This window comes from Elephas maximus, chromosome 10, assembly GCF_024166365.1.
Source record: "Elephas maximus indicus isolate mEleMax1 chromosome 10, mEleMax1 primary haplotype, whole genome shotgun sequence".
NCBI classification, from domain to species: domain Eukaryota; kingdom Metazoa; phylum Chordata; class Mammalia; order Proboscidea; family Elephantidae; genus Elephas; species Elephas maximus.
In genome coordinates this window covers 47,390,608-47,417,919 of record NC_064828.1, presented here as the reverse complement: position 1 = coordinate 47,417,919, position 27,312 = coordinate 47,390,608, and the positions used below count along the sequence as shown (strand labels likewise).

At 38.0% G+C, this 27,312-nt stretch overlaps 1 protein-coding gene across 1 annotated transcript; it reads right to left on the bottom strand.

Annotated features, from left to right (window-relative positions):
* Nucleotides 1–283: 283 nt before the first annotated feature.
* On the bottom strand, nt 284–25,860 carry FAM177A1 (family with sequence similarity 177 member A1). The gene is made up of 5 exons (XM_049898611.1): nt 25,550–25,860; nt 13,761–13,934; nt 8,702–8,768; nt 7,527–7,624; nt 284–2,487 (listed from the first exon to the last, which is right to left on the bottom strand). Exons 1-5 carry the CDS (start codon nt 25,712–25,714, stop codon nt 2,278–2,280), a joined length of 714 nt encoding a protein of 237 aa, XP_049754568.1. The 5' UTR covers nt 25,715–25,860; the 3' UTR covers nt 284–2,277.
* Between the last annotated feature and the right edge of the window lie 1,452 nt (nt 25,861–27,312).

The following is a 27,312-nucleotide window of genomic DNA, read 5'->3' as shown; positions in this document are numbered from 1 at the left end:
CCAATTAAAAGTATTCAAACTAATATTTTCATTAAAATCATTGCTATAAAAATGTCTAGCTTTATTAACTAGTACCAGGTTTATATTTTATAAAGCATAACTCTTGTTAAGAGCCATGAGAATTTATGTTAAGTATAAAAGGCTCTTTCTTCAGTTAAACTAACTGTTGTGTTTGACTTTTGAGATGAAAGATTAGAAGAGGGTAGAATATCATGAACTATGATACAGAGGGATTAGTAGTTATTAAAAGGCTTGAAACAAATTAGGAAAAAGTGAAAGAGGCTTAAAACAAATCATTTAATGCATTTATGGGAAATTTTATAGTTTACATAAAAAGTATAAAAATTTAAGGCACAGGTAATAACTGTTTATAAACATTACAGATTTTCCACTGTTGGACAAGTAGAGAAAAAAATTTTAAGAAATATAAAACCTTCATAAGTCACTATTTTCTTTCTGCTACGATCAGAAAAGTTCCTAGGTGATCTCCTCTAGATACTAGTGCCTCTAAGAAGATTTAGAACATCACCTTTAGATATTCATGCTTTCACTTGATACTCAAATATGAGTTGGAGGTACTATCTCATCAAGTCAAAAACAAATTGGAGAGAGGTCAGATGAGCATGCTTTAAAGCTGTTGGTAAACTGTAATTTATGGTGACAGTTATACAACCTACATGGTCTGAAGAGTTAATTCTTTAAGCATTAATTAATAGTTTATACTCAGTGAATACCAAGATTACCATTAAAAAAACCATTACATACTATGAATCACTATACCATAAATCCATATAACTGAAGACTGCTAATGAAGAATTTAATTATTGTTCCTAAATCCTTCAAATTTTAGCTGAAGAATTTAGTAGCCAAACCTTCATGTTCATGGATGATAGAATTCCATAATAGGCCCACTGTACCTATGTTGTTTCTTTGAAGACATATTTTACATAAACATTTAAGATTGAATGCTTAATGCTGTTCAGAAGGCTATTAACATGGCCATTAATTTCTAAAAACTTTTAATTTTTAAGTTTGTGAACAGGTTTAAAAGCATTTCTAGAATAATCCACTCATTAATTCTTATCCATGTTTGGTTATAAATCACAGTCATACAGCTATATCATAAGGTTCTGAACATATTTTTAGGAATATTTTCAAAATTAGCTTCATATTATATACTCTTGTGAGGTTTGCAAACGGTACAGTGGGTAGAGAAATGGCCGACCTGGTTCGAGTAAACTGACCACCTCACTACTGCTACTTCAGAATGGTGAATGACAGCTACTACTGCTCTTTTGTACAATATTTAAGTGAGCGCCTGAGGGGTTAAATCTTCATTTGTACCTCCACTCTGAATCAGAAGATGCTATGGGATTAATCATCATGTATTAATATTTGAATATAAATATATTAATAAATTCATTCCATAACTAGCACTTTGAACTGTTAGGTTAACTGAATAAATAGTGAAAAGAACATGTAACCTGCACCAAAAAATAGAAACTTAATAGTTTGTGCTGTTACAAACTGGAGTCTCCGGGTGACACAAATGTTTTAACACGTTTGGCTACTAACCAAAAGGTTAGAGGGTTGAATCCACCCAGAGGCACTCAGAAGAAAGGCCTGGCAATCTACTTACAAAAAACCAGCTGTTGAAAACCCTGTGGAGCAGAGTTCTACTTTGACACACATCGGGTCAAGTGGTCTGACTGTTACAAAGTAACTCGTTACAAAGTAACTCAAACACTCTTCCAAAAAATAAGGTTATTCTCAATGATCTTGTGCTTCCATCTTAATCCTTTTATTACACACTCAAAGAACCAGCCTTAGTGCAAAATTAATGATTAAAAATTATATATAAATGCAAGGCAACATGAGAAAATCTAAGGGAAAAAAAATCCTTATTTTGAGACTAGAAATATCAACTCCAATGAGTCTTAATCAGCAATTTACCCATCTTTCACAAACACACAAGATAATTTTTTTTTAAACTCTTCCTAAGTGGCAAGTCAGGCTCTAGCATGCCCTTAACTTTTTTAAAGATCTTTTTTTTAAAAAAATCACTAATTTGATACAATAAAGGCATAGTACAAATATCTAAATTTCAGATCTGGCTTTTGCTAGATAAAGCCCAAGAATGAAGAAACATTTTCCCGTTCTGGATAACTTAATAATTTAAAATATAAATAACTATATTAAGTCCCACTAAATAGAGAATGTGAAAGTTCATTGTCCAAAAACAACCCCGGGGTTTGAAGTTTGACAGTCATTTCATTTCTAGGGTGGGACAGTGACTGGGTTTTGTTTGCCTTCCATCGTTACTTCACAGTCTCCCTCCATTTCAAAACTGATATTCACAAACGAAGTAGAAACCGCTGTTCCAGGCTGGTCTGTCTGAACCACAGAATCAGCCTGCAGCTTTTTCTGTTCTTGATACTGTCTTTCAGCTTCTTCAGACATCCTGTTTTCCTCCTCTTCTTCTTCTTCCTAAAAGGGGAAAATATCAATAACTGTTGAAGTATAAATGTCTAAAAGGGAGAATATTTTTTCTCCCACTGTCAGCTTGTTTTTTTTGGTTTTTTGGGGGGGTTTTTTTAGGTCAAAACATTACTGTCCTGTCCAATTTAGTTTAGTCTAATTAAGACAAGACTTAAACCTCCCCCTCCCCATTCTCAAATAACTACTGTTTAACATTTTAAGAAAGTGAAGCTATTTTTAAAACATTATATTTGCACTACTTAGATAAGACCTGATAAGATTTTGACAAGGATGATGTCTTTTCAGATAAATCTAAATGAAAATAGCTAATACTACATATATCACTTGAATTATCAGGTACATTCACTAAATAGTACAGCATGGACGGTATTCCCATCAGAACCTAATGTACATATAAGGCAGTTCCTGCCCTCAAGATTTTACAATCTAGTAGGAATGTTAAGACATATAAAAATAGTATTAAAAAAGAAAGGAATGCCACTATAGAGATTTAGAAAGGGCTAATGAATTATAGCTCTAAAACTACTAAATTCAGGAAGAAAGTGGCATTGGTACTGGACCTGCCATATGGTTAGTCAGTACAGAGCGAGTAACCTATCTAGGAAAATTAATCTGGCACTTGTTTCAGAGTTAACAAGAGTGAGAGCCATCTAGGAGGCTATTACAATAGTCAAGATGAGTTAATGAGGCTCTAAACAAGGCTGGTAGCATTAAAAATACTCATTTGTTCATAAAATATTTTTGAAACTACCTAACATATAAAATCAGCTGACCTTTCCAGACTCCTCTACAACTCCCTCATTGTGTCCTATGCTCTGGTGACAATAAACTAATATTCTTGTCATTTTCCCAAACACATAATGTATCTTTAGGCCTCTAAATTTTAGCTTTAACTCAACTGCCCTTCTCTTTTGCTTGAAGGAGAATAACAACAGACTAATCGTTACTGCATGCCCACCAATATGTGCTAAATGCTATTCTAGGCATTTGTATATATTAGTTCATTTAATCCATACAGCAATCCTGAGCTATGGATACTGCAATTCTTGTCATTATAAAATGAGGAAACTGCAGTTAAGTATTTTGCCCAAGGTTACAAAATAAATGGCAGAGCCAGGATCAGGCCCTTTGGTTCTTGAGCCCATGCTCTTCAGAACTAAAGCTTTCTTACTCTTTAAACTCATTTCACCCAACCCTAAAACCTCACTATATCTGCAGACAGAACTGCTCTCATCTTTGAGCCTTATCAAGTGGCACATACACATTTCTGTTACACTACTTGTAGTTTTCTGTACGCCAGACCCACTCCTCCTTTCCCTCCACATTCAGTCTTTGTGTCGTAAATACAGAGACTGCCTCTTGCGTCTTCATTGTGAAACTGGAATAATAATCGAAAGAGAGGTGTCCGAAGATGAAACAGAATAATGCATATAAGGCACCTCACATGGCACCTTGCACAATAGTTAAAAAGTAGCAGCTGTTTGAAAAAGACAGCTCCTTCCATCTTCCCAGGATTGTAAAGATACAAAATGTTTGATGAATTGGTGATAATACGGATAGCTAAATCCTCAATCCTCTCTACCTCAGCATTTGGTAACCAGAGCGTCAACTAAACCCAACAGCTATTGAAACTGCTCTGGGGCAGCAGCAGAGTCACACAAATTGGAACTGAAGTGTTCTTCCCTCTAATTCACAGCTGCTGGGAAGAGAACTAGATTTGAAGTTGAAGATTTGATATTATATCCAGATCTAACACTTCCTAGTTTTGTGACTTTGGCCAAGTAACTTACACTTCTCTGTACCTGTGTTATTATATAATTATCGAATACTATTTACCTCACTGAGAGATTATGAGGATAAAGAATAAAACATTTGCGAAAGTGCTTTACATGACACTAAGCCCACAGAAGAAATTCAACAAATATTTATGGAGGGCTTACTGTATGCCAGGTGCTGCTATAAGTTCTCAGACTGAAAAAAAGAGACAAAAATCCCGGTTCCTGTAAAGGTTATATTCTAATGGGAGCATGACAGAAAATAAAAAATAATTTATCCAGCATGTTAAAACCAAAGCTACATCCTGACAATCCTAGCACTATTTAAAAAAAAAACAGAAAATAACAAATGCTGGAGAAATTGTGGGGAGATTGGAATTCTTACGCACTGTTGGTGGGAATGTAAGATGGTAACAACCACTATGGAAAATGGCACCTCCTTAAAAAGCTAGAAACAGAAATACCATATGATCCAGCAATCCCACTCCTAGGAATATATCCTAGAGAAATAAGAGTAGTCACACAAATAGACATATGCACACCCATGTCCACTGCAGCATTGTTTACAATAACAAAGAGAAACAACCTAAGTGCCCATTAACAGATGAATGGATAAACAAATCATGGTACATACACACAATGGAATACTACACAATGATGTAGAACAATGACGAGTCTGCAAAACATCTCACAACATGGATGAATCTGGAGGATATTACTCTGAGTGAAGTAAGTCAATCACAAAAGGACAAATATTGTATGCGACCACTATTTTTAAAAACCCTAGAAAAAGTTTACACACAGAAAAAGACAATCTTTGATGGTTATGAGGGAGCAAAAGGGTGAACAGGGGAAATCACTAACTAGATAGTAGACAAGTGTCAACTTTTGTGAAGGGAAAGACAACACACAATATAGGGGAAGTCAGCACAACTTGACCAAGGCAGTCAAAGAAGTTTCCTAGACACATCTCAACACCTTGAGGGACTGAGTTGCTGGGGACCATGGTTTCGGGGGACAGTTAGGTCAGTTGACATAACATACTTAAAATGTTCGACATCCTGGTTTGGTTAATTGCATCTGAGGTTTTACACACTTGTGAGTGGCCATGTAAGATACATCTATTGGTCTCATCTCGTCTGGAGCAAAAGAGAATGAAGAAAACCAAAGACACATGGAAAATATTAGCCCAAGGACTAAAGGACCACATGAACCAGAGCCTCCACCAGCTTGAGCCCAGAAGAACTAGACAGTGCCCAGCTATGACTACCAACTGTTCTGAGAGGGGTCACAACAGAGTCCCAGGCAGACAGGGAGAAAAATGTAGAATGAAATTCAAACTCACCCAAAAAAGACCAGACTTAATGGTCTGACAGAGACTGGAGGACTTCCCAAAAACATGGCCCCTGGACACCCCGCTAACTCAGAAATGAAGCCACTCTTGAAGCCAACTTTTCAGACAAAGATTAGACAGACTATAAAGCAATAACACATGTGAGGAACATGCTATTCTTAGTTCAGTCAAATATACAACACTTAACAGGCAACTCCTGCCCAAAAGCAAGACGAGCAGGCACGAAGAGATAGGAACTGGACGAATGGACACAAGGAACCCAGGGTAAAAAAGGGGAGGGTGCTGTTGCATTGTGGAAATTGCAACCAAAGTCACAAAACAGTATGTGTGTAAATTTTTGAATGAGAAACTACGTTGAGCTGTAAATTTTTACCTAAAGCACACAAAAAAAAAAACCCAGTACGCTCCCCCCTCCAAAAAAAACCACTAGTTGCCATCTAATAGAACTGTGCTACATAGGGTCTTCAAAGCTATGACCTTTCAAAACCAGATCAACAGGTCTTTCTTCCAAGGTGCCTTAGTAGTTGAGCACTTAACAGTTTGTGACAGCCAGGGAGTATGTTAGAGGTATTAAGTATGAAGGATAAATAGAGCACGGTAAAGGGAACTGGAAGTGCTGGTAGGGGGAGGGTTGTGGGGGGTTGTAATTCTAAATAGGGTGGTCCAGCCTAGGTTACTGAGCAAAGACTTAAAAGCGAGGAAGTCAGCCACACATATATCTGGGAGATAATTCCAGGCAGAGGAAATAGCCAGTGCAAAAGTATGAAGAGAGAACATGCCTAATGTATTTAAGGAACAACAAGGACAATACCTTGGCCAAAACAGACTGAGGAAGTATTAGAAGAAACAAGTCAGAACATAATATTGGGCGGGGGGAGGGGGGAGAGGGAGGAGTAGGACAGAGAGTGAGAACATACAGAAACGTATAGGCTCTTCACAATGCTACGGATCTGACATATCATTCCCTTGATTCTTGACCTCAGACATCCAAAAGTAAGTCTGATATAAATATGCTTGACTTTCATGCTTGATACTTTAGGATGTTAGCGCTCCTAATGCTTATATCAAGTTCTTATGATGTTCTAACATGATTAACTTGTTTCTTTGTATCTTTTGCATATTAAATAGGTTTGTCTATGAACTACAAATTAATATATTCAGAGTACTACGAAGTTTAAATTATTATACTTTATTCATTTCCTAGGATAAAATCTAAAAAACATATTAATTGAAACTCAAAATTTAATATTAATCTGGTCGATAAATCATATCCCAGGGTATACAATATTGACACATCGCCATAACATTTATTCCGTAATACCATTTACTGAACACCTATCATGAGAGGCACTGTGCTGAGAAAGCCCTGTATCATCATCTCATGTGATTCTTACCCTGTTTAATCATATCATCATTCCTATTTCACAGGGGAGAAAACTGAGGCTTAGAGAGTTATACAACTCACTCAAGAACATTCACCTAGTAAGGAAGATGGGATTCAAAACTTGTAGTTTAATTCCAAAATCCACTCCCTTAATCACCATACTATCTACCTCATCCCCCTTTCCTCAAAAGCACTATTGCCTGGCACTAAATGTGGAGCACATAATATGTACTTCATTAAAGCTGTCTTCTTTATTTTTTCCTTTCTCTATTTTACTTTAAGCCTCATCATCCAGGTCCCTCAATTCTTCATAAAATCTAGCTTAGTTCTACATACAGATCATATAGAAATTGAAGCATTTTTTAAAATCTAAAATGTATGTTAATTTGATAAAGTAATGAATGACACCAGAATGAAAAGCCCAGCAGAAGGGAGCTTACATATGTTCATTATGCAACCCATCAAGTTTATAGCAAACCAAACTTAATCAAGAAAATGTAAAAAGGAGACACACCTCCTTCTTCATCCGGTAATATTCATCAATGGCATATTGATATTTTGGGGTGCTGATGCCCAAAACAGATGCAATCTTCTCTCCAAGAAAGTCACACACTAAAGATACAAAAGTTAAATGACTTATACAATTCCATAAACATTTTTTGAGCAGTTTCTATTGCAAGGCATATTAGGAATACAAGTTGCAGTTCCTTCGCTCAAGGAGATTATGAAAACCAAGCCCATTTCTCTTCTGTACATCTTCCTTGATTATCCCCAAGAACCACTAATGGCTCCCTCTGGGATCCCAATACTACTTTGTATTCATACCTCTATTATAACACCTACCACCAGGTATTATAATAACCTGTTACATGTCTATTTCGTCCAGGAGAAATACTTCTAGAGGGATGAGATATGCATTGGGCTGGAGAAGAGGAATAGCTTGGACTATAATGTTCACTGAGGGCCTACCATGTGCCAGGCACTGTGAAAGGTTGAGAGTTAAAGAACTTGCCCAAGCTGACAAAGCAGATCCAATTTCAAATCCAGGTCTGAATCTAAAGCTTATGCTCTTTCCTTTACACCAAGATGTCCAGCATGTGTTGAGCGTTCAGTCAATGTTTGTTGAATGAATTACTATTCACAATTAGCTTTAATACAAAGCAGAAAGTGATAGAAGCTATGACGGAGTTAAAACTGGGAGAAGAGGAAAGTTTTATGGTATAAAACCTATATTTAAAGTTAGCATGACTGAATGATAAATTGATAATGCATTTTCTTCAAATAGGAATTGGTTATATATCAAGAAATAAAATATGTAAATGTAACAATGAATTACAACCACAGGCTCAGAATAAGCAGTCAGAAGGAATGAGAACAATATCAGTAGGGACCAAATGACAAAATGGCAAAATAGTTGCTAACTGAAACGGTTCAAGAGCATGAAAATCATATTTAATATAGTTATTTTTCAGTCTTTTTTTTAACACAACCTGGAGCTGAAGATGTTTTAAGCTGAAATACAAGTTAGATTAAGATACTAGGTCTATCAGAGCTAGCCAGCTGCTGAGGGACAGGGTGATTTAACTCTCCATTGTTCCTCTTTCATTTTGGAAAAATACAATTTAGCAAAGCTCCTATTCTTGGAGAATATTATATCAGTTATATAATATTCAAACAGAAAACCAATACCTGAGAGGGTTGATGTGGCAGCCCGAAGCATGTAAAACCATAAGTAGGGGCCCCAGGTAAGTTTTGTCTGCAACAAGAAGTCAGGTTAGCAACATCCATACCTAAACTCATTTTATAATCTTCAGGACAGAATAAAGTAGTCAAATACTTTAAATAAAGTAGTAGCTGGTATGTATTCTATAGACAATACCACAGGCTATAACACAATCAAATATTTTAAAACCTTTATAGATAGAATTTCACAAAGACATCATGCATTCGCCTTTGTAACTACAACCACCCCAAGCCCAATGAAGAATAAAAAAAAAAAGACGCAGCCATCAAATGGAATTGGTAAGTCATACAATTGATCACCCATGGGTCAGTAAACCGTTTTTATACTTTTTTGTCTTTAATGTTCATAAGTACAACGGAGAGTATGCAGTCTACAGAAAGAACTCTGGAGATCACATAGTCCAACAGACTTACGTTATAGTGGGGAAACTAAGGTTCACAGAAATTTAGCAACATAACTAATAAGCTTTTAATGGCGGGAAAACTAAAAAATGAGTTTGTTTTTTTTTTTTGCTTTGCTTTGCTTTAAGGATTAAAAAGGGACTAGACCATGCAACTGAAGACAAGCTCAGTATGTATGTGGTAGCCCAGACCACTGGCAGAACGCAATCCATAATTAATGTTGGTTCTGACTTTTGTGAAGCTCGCCAAATAGATGATAGTTTGCATCTGTGGATGAAACCAGTAATGCAGGCATGTTTCACTTTAACAATATTTTTGTTTACAAAAAGAAAACAAAGTATAGAGCCTGCAAATACATTAATACTTTTTAAAATATTGGTTCCAAAGAAAGGAGAAAGAGATAAACATGCCCATAATCATCCTATTAAAAAGGCAAACACAAGAATATCTGTAAGACTGGGTAAAAGGGCTAGAGCCGAGGGAAGGAAATAGCATATAATCCAGTCTTAACGTGAAAAAGCAGGTATGCCAATTTCTGTGATAGTATTTATGTCTGAAAACGCACAGGTGTAAGGTGGATCTTTTGTCTCTATTTACTCAAGAATGAATATCCAAGCAAACAAATTCAACGAAGAAAATAATGGCTCCCTTGATCAAATCTGCTGTATCTCCTATATTCAGAGTAGAAGCGGTCTCTTACGTGGGGATATGGGTAACTTTAGAGATTTTGTTTAAGATGTTGACATTAGTGTTTACTTTATGGTTTACAAGAAAAGAGACAGTGTCAGAAGTATAGGGAATGAAACCAATTCCTGTAATACATAATAAACGATAAGGCCAAGAAACAGAAAAGGGCTAGGTATGCTTTGGAGGAAAGGATATACTTCTGAGTGGACCAATTCTCCTGGGGTTGTTTGCAGAGAGAATAAATGCTAATATCCAGGCTATGACTACTGAAGAGGCAACTCTGCTCCAAAGCTGAGGAGCTGGATAAGGAATCCTGAAAAACATCTATCATTATCCCACACAGTTATACACAATCAATGAATAGAGCTCTCTGTTTGGACACTGACCTTACTGAATCAAAAGGACAGTGGCTCAAGAGTCTGTACTGGAACCCTGCCACCTCTGCCAGCGTCACCACTACCATCACTCCAGTAACAGCAGAGCTGGGACAAGATCACTGGAACCGTCAAGCCTTCTAGTGCATCGTGCTAAAAACTCAAACTCACTCATTCTTCTCTCCATTAAGACCTGCTATCTTTTCTTTCTGTTTTTAAACAACTTATTTTGATTATAAAACTAACACTTGCTTATTGTAAAACACTTCAAAAATACAGCAAAGTATAAAATGAATTTAAATCACCCATTTTTCTATCATCCATAGGTTACTGTTAACATTTCAGTGTATCTTTCCACTCTTTTTCTAAGCACAGATCTTTTTTTTTAACTGTTGTACTATACGCTTTCTCTATCCTGCTGTTTTCTCCCATTTCCCCCTATATAAAAAAAAAAAAAAAAAAAACTTTTTTTTTCTTTTTTATATAGGGGGAAATGGGAGAAAACAGCAGGATAAAGGAAGTGTATAGTATGCTTAAATTCCTAAAAGTGGAATTACTAGGCCAAAGGATATAATCCTTTGGAAAGGTCACACTGCAAAATTCCACACCAGAAAATGGACCAACAAATATTCACCAGTAGTGTGTGCGATTACACGTTTCTTTGTACCCTCTACACACAGTACATTCTCCTTTTCTTTTTGTCTAACAGCCAAAAAATGAGCCCAGATAACTTTTATTTCTGACTATATTACAAAAGACATCAGCCCATTTATATAGGTAAAAATTATGTGCATGATCAAGTTTAAATGTACGTGTGTGTGTATGCATGCATATTTGAGAAAACTTAATTGGAACTAAATCAATGGTTAAGGGAATGACAAAAAAATGTTTATTCTTAAGGCACAAGGTAAAATCTAAGTAATTACCACACGACTGTAAGAACCTAGATCTCCATTTCTTATTCTCTATCAAGTATCATATACCAGCAGTATTACTCTTAAATCTTTATTTTAAATATCAGGTTTTTTTTTGTTTTAATTGGGGTCTGTAACTACAGGATACTATCTTTTCAAAACTCTTTTATTCTATTAGATTTATGATGCATTAGAAGCAGAGAGAAATGAAAAGTCTGCTCTTTACATTAAGTGAAGCCAGATCAGGCTTCAGAAATTAAAAATTACTCCAATGGACAAGTGCTGGCTGTTGTATCCGGCAAAGTTCTGGCAGATTATACAGATGAAACAGATGATACATTCAAATTAGCTAATATGAGAAGAGTTTAATAAAGGGACTATTCATAAAGATGCAGACAGTGTTTAGAAAACCAACAAAGAACAGAGTAACACCCCAGGGCTAGTAACAATAGGGGAACCATTACCTCCTATCTATCCCTGAAGGGGTAAGAAGAGGGAGCAGTTTACTGGGAACCAAGAAAGACTAGCCAAATAGACAAGGCCTCCCAGTAGGAGCTGTAGCCTTTAGCAGGGAAAGCAGGGAAACCTGCTTGAAATTAAACCACAATGTATTCTATTAATGTCTAGATTTCCCTCCCTCAAAAAAAAAAAAATTGGGGGGAAAAAACTGCTTGAAGGTTTATTTTATGACCAAAAGTCCATCTTAAGCTGCAGCTTTTAAAAAAAAATGGTGATATATTATTATTAATATGTACATGCATAAATAACAAACCAAATGAAGTCAATGAAAAATACCAAAGAAATAAATTCTCTCTTAGCAAAAGGTTTAAGTAATTATTACTGTTTTGTCTCAGTTAAGGTAGTCAACATGGATAGTCCTATTTGCTAATTATAAATTCTTCATAAATTGTACTATATTTTTTTGTGAAAATTTTATTTAAAATTCAGGTAAAAAATCACTTTTCTCAGCTTCAGGCTGAGTTTATAAAATAAAGCTTCCCATCGGCAGTATACTAGCAGCTCCTATTTCTCAAAAAATCACTGTACTCTTGAAGACATTAACTACCACCAAAGAAGACTAATTTTAAAACTTCAGAATGGATACTGTAAGATTTAACCCATCATACAAATTAACTTCATAAACTCTAAAATGATGGTGAGTAAGAACTATAGGGAAAATTAAGATATCTGTCATGGATTTTTCAAATTCTAGTGGAATTTGAAGATTTCTTGTGCTACTTACAATTATATTTGCTTTGTTAACTAATACCACCTTACATGTATATAGATCTTACTCATTTTTCAATGAATTTGCATCTGTATTATCTCATTTAATCTTCAAAGATTGGTAAATGTTATCTCTATTTTGTTTATAATCATGGAATCTGAAGGGAGTTGAGAGTTAAGTCTTTGCTCAAAACTACTAAAGAATAGAGTCAGAACTAAAACCAAGCTTCTGATTTGCCAAGCTGAAGGAAATACAGACATCTTCTTTACCACCACCCAGGGACCCATTTGGGCCTAAAGATTCAAGAAAACCCATACATGGACATCCTACATATACGGTCATTTTAAGAGTGTATTTTTAAGAAAGTAGTAAGGATGCATCCCTTAGATGACTATGCTTTTATTACCAATTTCTATGTAAATATACAGCAACTTTTGTGACAATAACTTTTAAAAACATATACATCTACATAAAATTGTACAAACAAAATAAGAATTCCTTCAAAATTAAAAAAAATTTATTCTAACAATTCTCCCATTGCATAGAACATTTCTGTAATATTCCACATGCATTAGGGATTGACTTCAGAGTATATATTCACAATGTTTTTCTGTAGTAGAAAATCTTGATCTGATTTTTTTAATAGTCAAAATTCATTTACAGCCAAGTCTAATGAAAAATGGGTAGGAACATTTTGTTTTTAAGTCAAATATAATAATTCTCTATCCTGTTACTATGCTTTATTTTCTTCAACGCATTTTTCAGTCTCATATAGCATATATTTATTTATTGCCTATCTGCCCACTAACATATAAGAGCATAAATTTATTTTGTCCATTGCTGTATCACCAGCATCTAAAATGGTACCTATAAGAAAGCCAGTAAAAATTTCATCAACTAGACTCTCAAAATGACTACTTGGAAGGGGAATATGTGACTATAACTTTATAGTCACGTATTTTATAATTTGGAAATTTTCAAAGTTAGCTGTAGAGGCACACAAATTTAAGAGCTGTAGACACCTATCTTCTAATCAAAAGTTGGGACAACAGAAAAAAGAACTCTTAAGCTTTGCGTAGAAAATATCATGGCAATAAGGTCCTTAATTCAACGAGTCTGTGATTCAAGTACTTTATTTAGTAAGATAGATCTTAAAGAAAACTATACTGACAATGAACTCTTGACACCCAAAAACAAATTGCTTCGGGCTACTGAAATGCTGGAAATATTTCCATCCATTTTGTAAGTATACTATTTTCTACTAAAATCCTAAAACGTAATTTTATAATCAGAATACAGTTTATTTAAATCTCAAAGATACTTTCCATTCAATATGGAAGGAGAAACAAATTAATCAAAACAAAACCTTTTGACAAAAGAATTGTCAGTATCAAACCTACCGGATCAACTGTAGGCAAGACAGCTTTCTTCCCTAGGCCATCGATATCATCTTCATCTGTGCTATATTCTTCCATTGTTTCACCACTAACAAAGTGGATGACTCTCCTTGGGACTTTCTTCTTTTTTCCTATGACTCCCAGTTCTACATTTTCAAAGCCTCTTTCATTACTCATCTATATCAATAATAAGAAAAAAAAATTATGAAAATGTGAGTTTCAAATGACATTAATTTTCTTTCATATGACAGACTTTTATTTTATTCTAGGGAATAAAGAATCATAAACAAGTCCTTAAACAGTTTTTTTTTAAACAAATAAAACAGATCACACATTCAAAAGAGCATATATAGCATATGTGTAAACTTTTTGTGTAAGCCAACAGCTAAGAAATTGAGCACCATACTTCAAGCCATAGCAACCCCATAGCTATAAATTAGTGAAGACATGCAGGACATCAATCACTTTAAAGAATAATGGCAATTATGTGATGTATAATGTCTTAGTTATCTGGTGCTGCTATAACAGAAATACAAGTGGATGGCTTTAACAAACAGGAATTTATTCTCTCACAATCTAGTAGGCTAAAAGACCGAATTCAGGGCACCAGCTCCAGAGGAAGGCTTTCTCTATTGTCAGCTCTGGAGGAAGGTCCTTGACATCAATCTTCCCCCAGTCTAGGAGCTTCTCAGAGCAGGGACCCGGGGTCCAAAGGATGTGCTCTGCTCCTAGCACTACTTTCTTGGTGGTATGAGGTCCTCCTGTCTCTCTGCTTGTTTCTCTCTTTTATATCTCAAGAGAGATTGACTCAAGATACAACCTAATCTGGTAAATTGAGTCCTGCCTCATTAACATAACTGCCTCTAATCCTGCCTTATTAATATCATAGAGATAGGATTCACAACACATAGGATAATCACATCAGGTGACAAAATGGTAGACGGTCACCCAATACTGGGAATCATGGCCTAGCCAAGTTGACACACATTTTGGGGGCACACAATTCAATCCATAACATATAATACCAAAGGAAAAACATAAACAAATACATATGTTAGATATATAAAAGTTTTTATCAGGGAACTCGCCTACATCTTTGGATTTGAGCTTAACTATATGCGAAGAGGAAACCCTGGTGGAGTAGTGGTTAAGTGCTACAGCTGCTAACTGAGAGGTCGGCAGTTCAAATCGGTCAGGTGCTCCTTGGAAACTCTATGGGCCAGTCCTACTCTGTCCTATAGGGTCGCTATGAGTTGGAATCAACTCGATGGCCATGGGTTTTGGTATATGCAAAGCATATTGAACATACCATAGAGTGCCACAAGAACAAACAAATCTGTATTGGAAGAAGTACACCCAGAGCTCTCCTTAGATGCGAGGATGGCGAGACTTCATCTCATGTACTTTGGACATGTTATCAGGAGGGACCAGTCCCCGGAGAAGGACCCGTGCTTGGTAAAACATAAAGTCTGCAATAAAGAGGAAGACCCCTAACAAGATGGACTGACACAGTGGCTCCAATGATGGGCTCAGGCATAGCAACGATTGTGAGGCTAGCGCAGGACCAGGCAGTGTTTCATTCTGTTGTACGTAGGGTTGCTGTAAGTCAAAACCAATTTGAAGGCACCTGAGAACAACAATATCTGGGCAAAACAAGAGTAGTTTAGCTTAACTCTGAACCTTTTCTCAAAACTGGAGTCTCAAATTCAAATGCCTTTAGGGCCAAACAGGTTCCAAAAATGAATGAAGCTATATAGGCAGTGACAGACTCTATGGAGAGTGTATGCCCCAACTAACGGCACTTAAATTGAAAATTCTGTAAACACTGTGCAGGCCAAATAAAACTGATTTGTAAGCCAAATCTGGAAAGCAGTTCATTAGTGTGCTATTTCTATCTAATGAACTTACAAATTTCTTAGTCAATAACACATAGGTGACAACAGAGTTTTCCTGACAGTAAAAATATTTAAAAAATATGGAATTCTAATTTACATCCAAATTTGGCTCCTGGGGAAATGTTAACTTTACTTCATCCATATTAGTCATGTTTCAAATTCAGAGTAAATGCATACTGTAGGAGAAGGTGAAGATCTTTTCACTGTCACCCTACCTAAAGTTTAAACTCCTAAAAAAGCCTTTTTTGTTTGTTTGTTTTGCATCTTTTTACTAGAACATTTTTAAAAATGCATAGTACATGTAATTGTGAAGAAAACTCTGGTAACAGTGGTTACTCCTGGGGATAGAAACTAAGATGGAGGAGGCAGTACAGACAAGGAAATGAACAAAGGGATCTTCTTTTTGTCGTTTTTTGGTTTTTTATAATGAGAATACCTTCATGTATTACCAGTATAATTTTAAAACTAAGCCAAAACAAATGGTACAGGGCTACAAGGCTGCTGTGATTAGAGACCGCATGGGTGGGATTCTCTTGGCTAATCATGAGTTCAAAAATTTTGTCCTCAAGCAACTTGAAAGATTAGATTGGAACCCTAGGGGGCAGTGAGTTTGTTAATGAAGGACGAAAAACTCAGAAAAGGAAAATGAGAATGGTTGTGTAACTTGGAAGAATGTAATCAATGCCACTAATTGTACATGTAGAAATTGTTGAATTGGTGCATGTTTTGCCGTGTATATTCTCAACAACAAAATAAATAAAATCTAGAAGTAAACAAATTTGTCCTCTAGTAAGTATTCTTACATTTGTAGATAAAACATAATTTGAACTCATGGTTATTATGCAACCACTAGAAAAGCTATTTGAACTGCAGTAGCAGAGACCAGATTATACTAATAAAATAGTGGCCTAGACTTGCCCAGTTATGCAAGCGCAATCAACTTTACTGTTACGCATTTTTTTTTCTTAATCCTCTCAGGTCTTTCTTAGAAAAGAAATATGGTTCTTCTCTGTCCTTCACGTCCCAAAGATAAGTTTAGTCATCAGCTATGATATGAATCCAGGCACAGCCAACCCAAAGAACACATGGATTGTTCCATAACACACAGGACATCATTGACTGCAACTATGTCTGCAGATCACAGAAACGTTTATGGTGTAGCATGGGCTATCTATGGGTTGACTTGGGAAAAAAAAAAATCCCAATTCTCCCTAGCCTATTCTCAGGGTTCAAACAAATCCCAGTTCTTAGTAAGAAAAGAACAGCCTCTTTATTGTGTCCTTGAACAAAATGGACAACAAATAGTGCCAAATTACTAAGGCCAACTTTCTTCCACCCTTAGTCCCCAGGGACCAGAAGTCATTTCTGCCCAATCTCACGTTTCCCCTTGAGAATGATATGGTTTATGGTTGCTCTGACATCAACTTTTAGACCATGACTTAGCTTTTTAGGTCTCTTTATTTTCTATGCAAGGGAAAGAGAGAGAGTTAGGTCTCAAGGCCTCGTACTAACTGGATAAATCTAATGTCAAAGAAACAGCCCCAGTCTGTGAATAGGGCTGAGGTCATTTCCAGTACATCACCACGTTCCATTTCCCATTACAGCCAAAGCAGCTTCTCACTGCTCCTTCTAGGGCAATCTCTTATTGGCTTAATTTTCCTTCTAAGACACAGGCAAAGGAGAAGGGGTGTCTCTCACTGGCTCAACTACAGTACTTTTTCTTCCTTAGACAACATTAATAAATCGAAACATTCTGGCTGAGTCATAAGGACTAGTATAAAATTATTTACTATCTCCATTATCCATGACTCTTAGGTATTATTCTTTCCAAAACCTTAAAAAAAATCTACAGAGGTTGAAACATTCATATGTTTCAATCTAATACCAAGGTTAGGTAAGCATAAACGGAACTTTTAGTAATATTCTCTAGACATAATTATTTACTTCAAAATAACATTTTATTTGTTCTAATCATCACATTTTGGGTGGTTTTAATCATCACATTTAATATACACATTTTTATTAAAAAGAGTTTTATTCAAGGCTTCTCTTTTTAAAAAAATCATTATTCTGTTATTTGGTAACCCACCTACCACCGCTGTTGAGTAGATTCCAACTCATAGCGACCCTATAGGACAGGGTAGAACTGCCCCATAGAGTTTCCAAGGAGTGCCTGGTGGATTCAAACTGCCGACCTCTGGGTTAGCAGCCACAGCACTTAACCACTACTCCACCAGGGTTTCCATTATTTGGTAAAGCCCACTTTTTAGGCTTATCATCTTAAACATCTTAAAAGCAGATTTTTCTGTAAAGGGTCAGACAGTAAATATCTTAAGCTTTGCAGGCCATATAGTCTCTGTTACAATTACTTTTAAACCCTGAGAAAGCACCTATGGATAAAAATAAATGGATGCAGCTGTATTCAATTAAACTTGACCTACAAAAAAGGTAGCCAGCCAGATCTGGCTAACAGGCTATAGTTTGCCAACCCTGATCTTAAGGAACCAGACTGGCACGTGAAAATCTATGAAAGGCAATCTATGACACGTGATTATGACCTCTATTTGAAGGAAAAAAATGAAAGGCAATGAAGGGAGGCACTGATGAGTAACAGAAACCTGAAAACAATTTGGCACAAAACTTCTTACAATTAAAAATAAAAGCTCTTTTCTGAATTTTGCAAAAGTTCATTCTTAAAAACAATAAATCTTAAAAATAGAGAAAATTTTCACTATAAATTATACACATACCATTTTAACAAACTTCAAAGATCTGAAAAGATAGTTTCATTACACCAGGAAATTATGTGATGCAACATCAATGAACATTTTATTACATTTTATATTTTATGTTTAACCAGGCTCTAAATCTGCTTATCTTGTTCTCAGGCAGGTTTTTCATGGCAATTTTCCTTTTATATGTAGAGGGTCAGAGAAAAAGATGAAGACCCTCAACACGATGGACTGACAGTGGCTGCTAACAATGGGCTCAAGCATGACAACAATTGTGAGGATGGCGGAGGACCAGGCAATGTTTCGTTCTGTTGTACACAGGGTCACTATGAGTAGGTACTGACTCAATGGTACCTAGCAACAACAACAGCACCCAGTATTTCTTTACTGAAACATGTACTATACTTGGAATTGTTTATTCTATGTTGCCTTCCCCCACTAGACTGTAAGCAACATAAGGGTAAGCACAGTGTATATCCTCACTGATATATCCTTTAGCCTAAAGTTCCTGACACATAGTAATTGCTTGGTAACAGAAGTGCTGGATAAAGAAATGAATGAATAGTAATGAATATTTTAACTCCCTTAATAATACTGAGTCTGAGATTTTTGGTTAGAAGTCTATGCAGAGAAGCTGCTACACGGAATGTCACAACAGACAGCAGGTGGCCTGGTTAGAAGCCTAATTCTAAACAGACTCCCTTCCCTACATGGCACTTCGGGTTTCTAAGTTCTGATAAATATGTGATGGGGTGTAGAACAGCAGCCTCTCTCCACCCAAGTCTCCACCTCATTTGCCTCTTTCCTCTTACTGTGCTCAACCCTGGGCATGAATCTGGGGTTCAGGAATGAGAATATACAAACTATTTATGTAGTATGAACTCATTTGTGTTTAACAAAAAAGAAGAGATAACACATGCATAAAAAAGAACCCTGAAAGAATACCCTGGAAACTTGACAACAGTTACTTTTGGGGAAGGAGAATGTGAGAAAAGAGCAGTGGGGGCATTCCTGTGAACTTTTACCTACTGCTCTACAGCCTTCTTTATTGTTTTAGCACTTATTTTATTTTTTTACCAGGAATATGCAAACATCACATGTGGTGTGATGGATCACTTCTGTGTAGCCTCTCTCACCATGGTCTTTTGTAACTCCCACCCAAGTGACTGGGCAGGACTACGCAGCTATTATTATTATACCCCACCAAGGGGACTGGTCAGTTTTGCCATCCCACTGGGCTTGAAATGAGCTACCCGAGAGTCAAGAAAAGAGAGAAGAATTCCAGCACCATCAAGAAAGAACAGCCAGGAGCCAGCATATCCTTTGGACCCAGGATTCCTGCACTAAGAAGCTCCTGGAAGCAGAAGATGAAAAGAGATTGAGCTGTGACCCTGAAGATGGTGAAAAGGGGTGGCAGGAGTGACCCGGGAGCAACCCAGCAGTAGGAGATGGGATGGTGGGCTTCCCGGTCCACAGAGGGGAAAGCTGAGTGCCTTTGGGCAGAGGCTGAGGGCCAGAGAGAGGCGTGCCGGGGAACATGGCTGAGAAGAGGCTGTCCTGATAGAAGAACTGTATCCTGAGTGTTCCTGGGCCTGAATTATAACTGTTAGTTCCCTAACAAACCCCATAATCATGAATATGGTCTGTGACTTCTGTGTGGCCATTGCAATGAATTATCGAACCCAGTAAAAAGTGCCTTGGGTAGGACAGTTGGTGTCAGAGTTGGTAAAGGTGGAAGAGAGGGGGCCATGCAGCCTCATATGAATCAGCCTTGGGCCGCTGATCTTGATTCTCCTTCCCCCTTGTGAAGATGCCGCCCCAACTCGTTTTTACACCATAATACCACTAAGCCAAAACAAAGAGCCTTTCATCAAACATTTACCTGGTAAATCATTACAGACATGCTTACTTTGCTATTAGATTTGAAGCTGAAATAGCAATGGAAAACAATTCTAGTAACAGAAAGAAAAAAAAAATTGAGTATGTATCAAGCAATATGGAGTTAATAAAAGGTTCAGTTCAAGTGTATCTGTCAACAGCATGCCTCAACTGAAAATGAAAGTGGCTCCCTAATGAATTGTGTTGTTCCCTGAATTCCTTATTGCAGATCACCTTTCTCCTTCAAGGTAGCAGAAAAAAAAAGGAAGTTTCATATAAAGACTAGTATGTGGAAAAGTTTTTAACACAAACTATATCTTACAGTATGTTGTTGTTGTTAGGTGCCGTCAAGTCGGTTTACATAGCGACTCTATGTAAAACAACAGAACAAAACACTGCCTGGTCCTGCATAATCCTCACAATCACTGCTATGTCTGAGCCTATTGTTGGCAGCCACTGTGTCAATCCACCTCGTTGATAGTCTTGCTCTCTCTTTTTGACCCTCCACTTTACCGAGCATGATGTCCTTCTCCTGTTACCAGGACCAGTCCATTCCGATACCATGTCCAAAGTATGTGAGAGAAGTCTCATCACCTTCCCTTCTAAAGAGCACCTGGCTGTACGTCTTCCAAGACAGACCTGTTCCTTCTTCTGGCAGTCCATGTTATACTCAATATTCTTTGCCAACACTATAATTCAAATGTATCAATTCTTCTTCGGTCTTCCATATTCATTGTTCGGCTTTCGCATGCATATGAGGCGACAGAAAATACCATGTCTTGCATCAGGTACACCTTAGTCCTCAAGGTGACATCTTTGCTTCTTAATATTCTAAAGAGGTCTTTTGCAGCAGATTTTGCCCAATGCACTACATCATTTTCTTGACTGCTGCTTCCATGGGTGTTGTTTGTGGATTCAAGTGAAATGAAATCCTTGACAACTTCGATATTGTCATGGATTGAATTGTGTCCTCCAAAAATGTCTGCCAACTTGGCTAGGCCACGATTCCCGATATTGTATGATTCTCCACCATTCTGTCATCTGATGTGATTTTCCTGTGGGTTATAAATCCTACCTCTGTGATGTTGATGAGGTGGAATTAGCAAAAAAATTTTTTTTATGTTAATGAGGCAGGACTCAAACTATAAAATTAGATTGTCTCTATATATTTACACTGAGATATAAAAGAGAGAAGTGAACGGAGATGCAGGGGGACCTTGTACCACCAAGAAAGCAGCACCAGGAGCAAAGCATGTCCTTTGGACCTGAGGTTCCTGCACAAAGAAGCTCCTACACCAAGGGAAGACTGATCACAAAGACCTTCCTCCAGAGCTGACAGAGAGAGATAGCCTTCCCCTGGAGCTGGCACCCTGAATTTGGACTTTTGGCTTCCTAGACTGTGAGAGAATAAATTTCTCTTTGTTAAAACCACCCACTTATGGCATTTCTGTTATAGCAGCACTAGATAACTAAGACAAATACTTTCTCAGTTTATCACGGTGCTGCTTATTGGTCCAGTTGTGAGGATTTTTGTTTTATGTTGAGGTGTAATCCATACCAAAGTCTTTGAACTTCATCAGTAAGGACTTCAAGTCCTCTTCGCTTTCAGCAAGCAAGGTTGTATCATCCACATAGTATAGGTTGTTAGTCTTCCTCCAATCCTGATGCTGCATTCTTCTTCATATAGTCCAGCTTCTCAAATTATTTGTTCAGCATACAGATTGAATACGTATGGTGAAAGGACACAACCCTTTTTTGAGGATTTTAAACCACACGATATTCTCTTATTCTGTCCAAACAACTGCCTCCTGGTCTATGGACAGGTTCCACATAAACACAATTAAGTATTCTGAAATTCCCATCCTTCGTAATGTTATTCATAATTTGTTATGACCCCCATAGTAGAATGCCTTTGCGTGGTCAATAAAACACAGACTATGAAGAAGGACTTGGCAATCTAATTCTAAAAAACTGGCCAGTGAAAACGTTATGAATAGCAGCAGAACACTGTCTGATATAGTGCCAAAAGATGAGCCACTCAGGTTGGAAATAAAAAAAAAAAAACGTTGCTGTCGAGTTGATTCTGATTCATAGCGACCCTACAGGACAGAGCAGAGCTGCCCCACGGAGTTTCCGAAGAGCACCTGGTGGATTCAAACTGCCGACCTTTTTGGTTAGCAGCCATAGCTCTTAACCACTACACCACCAGGATCTCCTCATGTTGGAAAGCACTCAAAATATGACTGGGGAAGAGCTGCCTCCTCAAAGTAGAGTCGACCTTAATGACGTGAATGGAAGTAAAGCTTTTGGGACCTTCATTTGTTGATGCAGCACGACTCAAAATGACAAGTTACAGCTGTAAACATCCATTAGTAATCAGAACGTGAAATGTACAAAATGAGTCTAGGAAAATTCGAAGTCATTAAAAATGCAATGGAATGCATAAAGATAGATATCCTAGGCATTAGTGAGCTGAAATGGGCTGGTATTGGCAATTCTGAATCGGGCATTTACATGGTTTTTTGGTTGGCTTGGTTATTATGCTGAGAATGACAAATTGAAGAGGAATGGTATTGCATTCATCACCAAAAGAACATTTCAATATCTATCCTGAAGTGTAACGCTGTCAGTGACAGGATAATATCCATACGCCTATAAGGACGACCAGTTAATACAACTATTATTCAAATTTATACACCAACCACTAAGGCCAAAGATGAAGAAACTGAAGATTTTTACCAATTTCTGCAGTCTGAAATAAATCATACATGCAATCAAGATGCACTGATAATCACTGGTGATTGGAATGCAAACACTGGAAACAAAGAAGAAAGATTAGTAGTTGGAAAATACAGCCTTGGTGATAGAAAGGCCTCTGGAGATCGCATGATAGAATTTTGCAAGACCAACGACTTATTCATTGGAAATATGTTTTTTAAACAACATGAACAGTAACTATACGCGTGGACCTCACCAGATGGAATACAGAGAAACCAAATCAAACTACACCTTGTAAGAGCCATATTTACATTCAGGGACTGTTATGGAATAAACTGTGTCCCCCAAATAATATGTGTTGAATTCCTGGCCCTTTTAACTGTGTGTGTGATCCTCTTTGGATACAGAGCTTTCTTTTCTTATGTTAATGAGGTCATACCAGTGTAGGATGGATCCTAAACCTAATTACTTCTGTATTATAAAAAGACCAGAATAAACACAGAGATACAAACACACAGGGGAAGACAGATGCCATGTGAAGATCATCTACAAGCCAAGGAACCCCAAGGGCTAACAAGGCAAAGACCCTGATTTGGACTTTTAGCCCCCAGAACTGTAAGAAAATAAATTTCTGTTCTTTAAAGTCATCCACTTGTGGCATTTATGTTGTTATCACAGCACTAGATAACTAACATAGGAATCATTCTATAGGAGTCTGTAGTTCAAGGGAAATGTCTAACATTCAGGCACTTAGTCTTAAAAACAGAGCTTAGTCCACTCATGTATACAAGACTAACGGGCATACCAGTCCAAAAGCAAAGACAAGAAAAGAAGGGACAGGAAAACAGGACAACTGGAAACAAGGAACTTGGGGTACAGAAGGGAAGTGTGTCGACATATCACGGGGTTGGCAACCAATGTCACAAAACAATTTGTATATTAACTGTTTAATGAGAAACTAATTTGCTCTGTAAACTTTCACCTAAATCACAATTTAAAAAAAAAAAAAAGGAGCTTAATTCTCACTGAGGGTGGGAAGATTTCTACACAGGAGTAACTTGAGGTTTTTAATTGCCAAAATTGTATACTCTTGAGCTGGTTTCAACTAAAGTGCTTTCTTCATTAGTTTTACTTGGCCAAAGATCTTTTTTGTTTTTTAAATTGTGCCTTAGATGAAAGTTTACAGCTCAAGTTAATTTCTCATACAAAAATTTATATACCTATTGTTATGTGACCCTATTTGCACAGCACACTCCCCCTTTCCAACCTGGGTTTCTTGTGTCCATTCAGCCAGTTCCTGTCCATTCCTGCCTTCTCATCCTGCCTCCAGACAGGAGCTGGCCATTTGGTCTTGTGTATCTGCCTGAACTAAGAAGCACATTCTTCATGAGTACTGCTTTATGTTTTATATTACAGTCTAAACTTTGTCTGAAAAACGTGCTTCAGGAATGGTTTTAGTTCTGGGTTAATGAAGCATCCAGGGGCCATGGCCTCGGAGGTTCCTTCCGTCTCAGACCATTAAGTCTGGTCTTTTTATGGGAATTTGAGTTCTTCCCCACTTCCTCAGGGACTCTCTGTTGTGTTCCCTGTCAGGGCAGTCATTGGTGGTAACCATTGGTGGTAGCTGGTCAAAATAAATCTAGTTCTTCTGCTCTCAGGCTGATGGAGTCTCTGGTTTATGTTTGGCCAAAGATCCTTAACTACCAATTTAGACTACTAAATCCCAAAGAAAACAAGAGCCCCTAAACCTTATCTAACTCTCAACACCTGCGGCAACGTCCAATAATGTGCGCCTGAAATGCAGCCAGTCCAAACTGAGATAAACTTTAACTGTAAAATACAGGATTTCAAAAACTCAGTACCAAAAATAGAATGTAAAATATCTCATTAATAATTTTATATTAATTACATGTTAAAATATTTTTATATACTGGGTTAAATAAAATACAATATTAAAATTAATTTCACCTTTTTAAACACTTTTTAAATGCGGTTACTAGAAAACTTACAATTACATATGCACCTCGCATTGTATTTCTATCGGACAGCGCAGCTCTGAGCCTTAGCTATCTCATTGTTAAAATGGGGATACCACCACCCACAGCAAGGGGTGGTTATGAGGATGAAGTGAAATGAAGCCTGTAATAGTCGCTATTAGCTAACCAAAAGGCAGGTGCCAAGTCAGGCCGTCTGCACAAGGAGAGGCTAAGTGACTGGAGCCACCGTCACCTGGCTTCCAGCTACTCTGAGGGCAGCCTCTCGGGGACGCACCCTCCTCCTTACGCTGGCTGACCCGGAAAGCCGTGCCGCCGCACAGTCTGCGGGGCTGCCATCGAAGGGGCTGGTGAGGGCGGCCCGGGCTGGGAGGAGGCCTCCGCCCCTCGCCAGCTTCTCTGAGAGGAGACGGGTATCGTGAGGAGGAACCCCGGAACGCACCTCCAGGAGGTGGCCTGCTCCGAGAAGGGCCCGGCAGCCCAAAAGGGCAGCCCACGGATAAGGCAGAGAAGCAGCTCCGCGGCCGCGGCCCCGGCCCCGGCTTGGCGCCACCGCCTCCGGGCGCCCCACCTACCTGCGGCGCCGTGTCTCTGAACGCCGCGGCGGCCGCAGCCCCGGAGGCTGCGTCCGCTTCTCCTCCTTCGACGCCGCTCACCGGTTCCCGGTCCATGGTCGTCGCCGCCACAGGGCTGCTGACGCTGGCGAGATACAGCGTAATGGCCGATAAGCCTACATCCATCCTCCGCCTCCCCGCCCAGTCGCTGACCAAGTCCCGATGTCGGGAAATGGCACTCACCGGCAGCGGCCGCCTAGCGCCGCGCCCAGCCACGCCACAGGCCCGGCCGGCTCCCAGTGCCCCTCCCTCCGCAGCCTAGTTGGCCGCACACACCGGCCTGAGAGGCTCAGGGGAGGGGCCGAGGGAGGCGGGGGGGGGGGGGGCGGGCGAAGCGAGGCGGGGGCGGTGCCTTCTGCAGCATCGCTTCCGGCCCGGCCCACATCCAGAGCTGGCTGAGCCACTACCTGGCACCACCCGTGACGTCATGCGTTGTACCAGTACCTGATGACTGGAGTCGGAATTTCGGGTCAGTCACTTACCAGCTGCGTTTGGGGCAAGCAACCCCCAGAGCCTTCGATCCAGACTTGTAAAATGAAAACAAATGTTTGGTGTGCTTCAAAGGCTTGTAATGAGATGTGGTTGCTGAAAAATGCATAGTAAAATGTACGGCTAGTGCTACATACTTCACTCCTACCATGGATGTTATGACGGACCAGGCAAAATGCCCTTGAAATACGAGCCTTCCAAAAATACCCTTGAAATAAGAGTCCTAAAAGTGAATTTTGCTCACACTTGTCAAAAATAAGTATAACTAGAAAAAGTTAAGTGAGAAGATCTTAAGGCGAGCAGAGCAGCAGCATGCTTCCAGCTTGACAAATGTGAGGAACATTTTATTATGTGTTTTAGGGTTTGTTTTTGTAAAAGATCTCAGACTTCTCCTATTTTTCCCAATGTCCAATCATATAAAATCATGATTGTAATGATTATTGCATGACTTTAATGTCAAACTAGTTTGAGCATCTCCAGGTAGATGGCTTTTTATTATACAATTCTAGCATGAAAAGTCTTCACCCAAATATTCACAAATTTGTAAGTCAAAAATAAAGCACAATTATTTTGGCCAGGGGAAGTTAATTTAAAATACTTTAAATTCCATTTTCATGCCTGTTCCAATTCACAAATCTTCTAGCATATGTTATCTGACATGGTACCTGCAGGCCCAACACCCTTACAGCTTTAAGTATTTCTTTCTCTCCCACGCAAAAGGTCTTTTCCTTACCCTCTAGTATTTTTGTACACTTTCTATCCTGCTTATAATTATGATGAGCTAAAAACAAAACCAGGCTTAACAGCAAAAGTCGGTAATTTAAAAACCATCTATACATTAACTTAAAAAATTAGTTAGAAATCCATAATCCTCTATGTTCTTCTGATATGGTCCGTTTAGCTTGGTGTTGAGTTAAATAAGTTAGTAACATGACCTGGATGCTCTCTGGTAGTATTATCAAGGACATGCCAAAACAGTGAAACCAAACTCTGCAATAAATTGAAAACAAAAATAGTTGACTGTTGAAGACTTCATGGTCTTCATTAAAAAAGGATATCTGTATCAGAAGTATTCAAAATCTCTTCCCTATATTACTTGCAAGAAGGGTAAGCAACAATCTTACTAAAAATTTGTGGAATTATTATAAATGCATTATCTTATTTTCCAAACTGACAAAGATCAAATTACAATTTTCACTTCTGAAGAGGAACTTCTCAGGGTTTACAAGTCTATT